A 6,390-nucleotide genomic window follows, 5' to 3' on the forward strand; every position below is an offset into this window, starting at 1 on the left:
GCGTGACCGAGCGGAATCCCCGGATTTGCAAAATCTGCGCGAAGGGGTTGGTTTTCGGTATCAACAGGTAGAATCACAGGCGCGTGCTTGTCCCTACCGGATAAGCCGGCGGCTAAGCGCCGGCGCTGGCTAAACCGCTCCCGAGGGTGTGACCTATCATCCCCATTGGACCAACCGGACGTGTGAAAAAGAGAGAGAGAGAGAGAGGGACGCAGGATCCTGCGCGGATAACCCCTTTTCTTCCCCTTCCTTTTTTCCCTACAATTTATCCTCGCCACAGGGGAAAAAATTCTGACAATCTGAATTGCTGCGACACGTCGAATTCATCGAATAATAGATACGAAAGGATGGGATTTTTCATCATGGTTTGGCGGTCTCTCGTGAAATTGATCGCGAAAAATTTGTGGAAAAGGTTTTTCGGAGAAACGTTCGTGTCACACGCGACGAGGATTCTTTGTGACACGGGTTATCGACGTAATTCCCTGAGAGAGGGAGGAGAGAGAGAGAGAGGGAGGAGCCGCCCTGCTCGGCTGATCGTGGAAACGATAAAAGGAAGGGGGGGAAAAAAGGGGGTGGTTGTAATGCGGGTTGTTGGGGAAAATATCCGCATGGGTCAGCCGAGAGAGACTTAGAGACCGCGGAGATGGCCGCCTCAATATCGGCTTTTCGGATGCTCGAGGTACTTATCTAATGTCTTATATTTTCCGCTGGCCTGCCCAATTCAAATTTCCATTCACCGAGAATTCGCCTGGAGGGAGGGGAAAAGGGGAAGGAGGAAAGTTACGTTATCTCGCGTTAAATTATTAGCTTTCGAAAGATATATGTACAGATACGTCGAATTTGAGAATATTTCTTTTCGCGATGTTCAAACATCTTCAAGCATCGGTAACAAATGGATGCAAATATTGCATTTTGTTCGTGTTGCACGTAAAAGTTTCTTTCCTCCTCTTCGCGTTTTACGGGACGTCCTCAAACATCGGCACACTGTGTGCAAAAATATTACGTGTATTACTTTTTGTACGATTATATTATATAAAATTAGTTTTCTCACAACTTTTCTTTCCACTTTGTGGATTATCTTCATTATTATGTGTGCGAATATTACACGTATATTTTTTGTACGTATTTATATTGTACGTAAAATTTGCTTTTTGCAACTCTTCCTTTTCGTTTTCTCAAACATTCTCAAACATCGATACACGGTGTGCGAATATTACACACCGTATATTTTTCGTATATTTATATTATGAAATTTGTTTTTTTATAACTTTTTAACGATATTCATTGCACTCTACGATATCAAACATTCTCAAACCTCGATACACTATATACAAATAATACATATATATACTTTTTACGTTACATTTATATCATAAAATTTGTCTCCAGCAACTCCTCATCAATCACGATATTCATTGCACTTTGTGGTCTTCAAACATCCTCAAACATCGACACACCACAATATGTAAACGTTACATTTTTTACGTATTTATATCTGCACGTAGAATTTTCTTTTGTCTCCTTCGCACTTTGTGATCATCAAACATCCTCAAACCTCGATACTCTATATACAATAATATATAATAACTTTTTAACGATATTCATTGCACTCTATGATCATCAAACATTCTCAAACCTCGATACACTATACACAAATAATACATATACACTTTTTATATTACATTTACATCATAAAATTTGTCTCCAGCAACTCCTCATCACGATATTCATTGCACTTTGTTGCCTTCAAACATCCTCAAACCTGAATACTACGTACAAATATTACGTATACACTTCTTATATTACATTTACATCATAAAATTTGTCTCCAGCAACTCCTCATCACGATATTCATTGCACTTTGTTGCCTTCAAACATCCTCAAACCTGAATACTACGTACAAATATTACGTATACACTTTTTATATTACATTTACATCATAAAATTTGTCTCCAGCAACTCCTCATCACGATATTCATTGCACTTTGTTGCCTTCAAACATCCTCAAACCTGAATACTACGTACAAATATTACGTATACACTTTTTATATTACATTTACATCATAAAATTTGTCTCCAGCAACTCCTCATCACGATATTCATTGCACTTTGTTGCCTTCAAACATCCTCAAACATCGGCACACTATAACATACATACATTTTACACGCGTCTTAATAATTAAAATTTCTTCCAACTCGATATTCTTTGCGTTTAACGATCTTCAAACATCTTCAAACACCTTCAAACATCCCGTGTTACACGCCTAAAATTCGTCTCATGCTCTCTCGTATCTCTTCCTCGCGAACTTCACCCGTTTCACACTCCCTTCGTTTCGCCAAACATCTTCAAACGACCCGAATCGACCGCAATCGCAGGCAAACTCCGAAGAAAAAAATTTTGAAACGCCTCGCGCTAAGATCCTCGAGAATACGCGGTTTATCGACAACACTCCCCCCTCCACCGATTTTTTCCCATTATCATCACCTCTCGAATAATGGTCTCGAATAACGCGCCTAGTCGCGCACGCCGTCACGACTTATCTCTCTCGAACAGATATCGCGGCGCGTTACTTATCAAAGATAAGTTAAGTCAGTAGTTTCCAGGCCAGTTCCAGTGTTGTCGCGCTGTTGTTGGCCCCGTTTCCGCGACCGCCCGTCGTTCTTTCTTCCTGGAGAAAAAAAAAAAAAAACAACGAGAAAGAGAGAGGGATCGAGACGAATGAAAGAAAGGAAAATGAACGATCGAGGTTCGAGGGGCGAGAATCCGTTTCCATCGTCGAGACGCGTTTGAGAGCTCGAGTTCGATAGTTTCGTTTTTTTTTCGAAAGACGATGTGAAAATTTGGAATCATCGGTGGACGAAAAATGACGCCTCTGATCAATCATCCGACTCTGGCCACGATTTCTCTCCTGGCCCTGTTCTCGATCCCTGCCCTCTGCCAAACCAACTGCCCCGCGACCTGTCTGTGCCACCTCGACCAAATTCCAAGGGCTGTCATGTGCGCGAGCCAGGGATTGGACGCGTTCCCCGAAAATATCAGCGACATGGTAAATCTCTCTCTCTCTCTCTCTCTCTCTCTCTGAGTCGAAATATATTCGATGATCGTTTCTTTCTTAATAATAATATAAAATCTCTTTTTCCCCCCGAAACAAGCAGATTTGTCTTCCTCTCTTTCCTTTTCAAGTGTCTGTCGAGCGATATATCGAAGCAAATCGAGGCGAAGATTTCTTTATCGCGGTTTGAAAAACGCAGGATGAGTCATTCTCGCGAAAAAAAAAAAAGAAAAGAAAAGAAAAAGATATCTCGAGGATCGCGCGTGAGATCGAAAAAAAAAAAAAAGAAAAAAAAGAAAAATTCGTTGCAGAATAAAAATCGGATCGATTAATTATTGTTCGTCGTTCCCCAGACAACGAGGTTGGATCTGTCGGGGAACGCGGTGACGAGCATCCCCGGTGACGGGATCAACCGATTGGCGGAGTTGGAAATTTTGAATTTGGCCGGGAACAAGATAGCCTCGCTGCCCGACGACGTAAGCTCGTTGAAAAGTTTGCGAGAATTGGATCTGAGCGGGAATGTTATAAAGGAGACGTCCGATATCAGATCGTTGGGACAATTGCCGTCGTTGAAGGTACTCTACCTGTCGAGAAACCCGTTGTGCTCGTTGGACGGATTGATAAGCGGCAGCCTCGAGGCCCTGGACGCCGGCCAATGCGGTATACACATCTCCTTAAACTCCCCTCCCCTTCTCTAAAATATAAAAATAATTTTAAAAGTTATTATTTCGATGTTTCTCCCCTCTCGTTCGAATAAAAGGAATAAGGGTGTTGGGCAACTCGTCCCTGGACGGCCTGCCGCAACTCACGATGCTTACCCTCGTTGGAAATCCTTTGACGACCATTCACGACACGTGGAGCCCAAAATTAAAATGGTTGGACGTGTCCGATTGCCGGTTAAACTACTTGCGGCCCGATACCTTCGCTGGATTTCCGGCCCTCGACGAGCTTCTCATATCCAACAATCCAACTTTGGTGTACAGCATGAGGTCGATTCATCGAAAAAATTATTATCGACCGTTGGTCAACCTGGTATTACATATATATATATATATATAATCTGTGGTGGTAATTTTTTTCAGAAATACGACGTTGACGCATCAAGGATTGAGAAAGCTGGACGCGTCGAGGTGCAATTTGGACAGGCCGGGCCTCCACGGTTTTCCCTCGTTGACGCACGCCCGATTGACCCGTAACGCGATCCGAATACTTCCCGATCGAATATTCGCGAGGAACAGGCAACTCGGTTTCCTCTACTTGAACGGGAACGGGCTCGAAACGTTGAACGCGAGCACGTTCGAGGGCCTGGTGAAGCTTCAAACGTTGGACCTGTCGGCGAACAATCTGGAGAAAATTCATCCGTACACCTTTCACGAGAACATCGAGTTGAAAATGTTGAATTTGTCGTACAACGTTTTCTACGAGTTGCCGAAACTCACCTCGGCCGTGACAACGTTGGACGCCTCGTCGAATCTGATCAACCGTTTGAACGCGAATTTGTTCGCCAATATGCCGAGGTTGAGAAACATCGATTTGAGCGATAATCGTATACAAAAGATACCGTCCGGATTGAGATCGATTTCGTTGAGGAATTTCGATCTAAGGGCGAACAGGATAGTCGAATTGGCGAATGACACTTTTCTCCTCTTGCCGCAGCTTAGAAGGATCGATCTATCAGGTTGATTGTTTTTTCTTTTCTTTTTTTTTAATTTGTTTAATTAAATTTGTTTTAATTGCGACCGAATTTAATAATTGTAACATCTACATATATAAATCTTTTTAGGAAATCGATTGACAGAGATGACAGATCCAGAAATCTTTCGAAACAATCCAAATTTGGATATTATACATTTGGAGGATAATCCGTGGCGTTGCGATTGCAACGAATTGTTCGTTATGTATAATTACTTGACGGAACCACCGGGAAAAACATTGGACCAAAGTTTAATTTGTCAAACTCCGTCGAACGTGTCCGGTTATAGTTGGCTGGTCACTTGTTTCGACGCATGGCATAAACCATTTGATTACAACAAGGACAGATCATGGGGATTCGCAATGATCGTTATTCTCACGCTCATCATATTATTCGGTAGCTTCGTGTCCATTAAACACATGATGAAGATAAGGAGAAGGGCTATCGAACAGAGACGACAATTAGAAAACCTTAGTTTATTGAGACAAAGAAGGTAAGAAATAATTTCCATTAAAAATGGTTTTTCACGATTTTCTCGTGCAAAAATGTTACGTGCATACACGTAAACGTAACAGATCGATTTATTCCAGATTCCTATATTATCATATTATTAAAACAGATTTCTATATTATCTATATATGATGAATGAATCTACCTTATCTCAATAGATAATTAATTATCTGCCATACAAATTTATTCAAAAAAAGCTCACTTTTGACAGGAATCAAACACAAGTTACGGTAGAAGAAACCGTCGAACACCGACCAGAACCAAGAATCAATCCTCTTGAATTGATAGAACCACCCAGTTACGAAGAAGCGGTACAGATGCCGAGATTGACTCAATCTTTGGACAATTTGGATAATATTTCGGTGGAAACATCTTCCGTGCGTATTATGGGTTCCGTCGATAACATAAGGAACAAACAGAGAAGAGGGAGGAAATCGAAGAGAATTCAGAGCGTGGATGATTTGCTGAGGAGGGAAGAGCGGCGGCAAGAGAGAATCAGGAGGGAAAGGAATAACTCGGCCGATAACAACGAGACCAGTTTACCATCGAGTCAAAGAATATGCGCAACGCGTAGGGCGAGAAGGCAGAGCGTAATAAGCGATACAGTGGAATCAGGAAGCGGAAGAATTCGAGCCAAACCGCAAACACCGAGTACAAGAAAAAGAAGACAAAAGTGCACAGTTTACAACGGCCATTCGACCGATGATGAAGACTCGGAACCAGTCGATTCGCGTAAATCGATCGTCATCAGGGAGCTTCGAAGAGAGCCGAGAAGCGGTTACAGAGAATCCACGGTAGAGCCCGATTCCTGCGATTAATTAATTCGTTATTAGTGAAAATAAATTTTTTTTAAGATTATTGTTGACAATTTTATATTTTTAATAAATTTAATAGTTTTCCAAAATCTGATCGTAATCGTTATTTTGAGGTTAGTTTGAGCGCAAAAACGTAACTCTGTAATAACGGTTTCTGTAATAACTTTGATAAATATTTAATATTTTCGTATCGCGTGTATATCAGACATTTCACATTTTCTTTTCTTTTTTTTTTTTTTCAATCATCATAATTTATTCGCGTAATCAGATCAAAACACGGAAATTTTAACCAAACTACATGGAAATTTCAACTCAATTA

General features: G+C 41.3%; 1 protein-coding gene across 1 annotated transcript; it reads left to right on the forward strand.

Moving 5' to 3' along the window:
* Positions 1 to 2,592: 2,592 nt before the first annotated feature.
* Positions 2,593 to 6,160, forward strand: LOC100866964 (uncharacterized). The gene is made up of 6 exons (XM_003692816.3): positions 2,593 to 3,047; positions 3,407 to 3,713; positions 3,814 to 4,042; positions 4,136 to 4,731; positions 4,837 to 5,239; positions 5,468 to 6,160. The coding sequence occupies exons 1-6, from the start codon at positions 2,865 to 2,867 to the stop codon at positions 6,072 to 6,074; spliced, it is 2,325 nt and encodes a 774-aa protein (XP_003692864.3). The 5' UTR covers positions 2,593 to 2,864; the 3' UTR covers positions 6,075 to 6,160.
* The last annotated feature ends 230 nt before the right edge of the window (positions 6,161 to 6,390 follow it).

The sequence above is a fragment of the Apis florea genome, unplaced genomic scaffold (genome assembly GCF_048593485.1).
Source record: "Apis florea isolate Af1SG1 unplaced genomic scaffold, ASM4859348v1 contig_3802_pilon, whole genome shotgun sequence".
In the NCBI taxonomy this organism is placed as follows: domain Eukaryota; kingdom Metazoa; phylum Arthropoda; class Insecta; order Hymenoptera; family Apidae; genus Apis; species Apis florea.

Bases quoted from the DNA above. Each gene is read 5' to 3' on its own strand.
- LOC100866964 (XM_003692816.3), top strand. From the start codon at position 2,865: ATGACGCCTCTGATCAATCATCCGACTCTGGCCACGATTTCTCTCCTG. The intron at 3,714-3,813 runs GTATACACATCT...TTCGAATAAAAG, and splicing joins CCTGGACGCCGGCCAATGCG to GAATAAGGGTGTTGGGCAAC. The intron at 5,240-5,467 runs GTAAGAAATAAT...CACTTTTGACAG, and splicing joins AGTTTATTGAGACAAAGAAG to GAATCAAACACAAGTTACGG.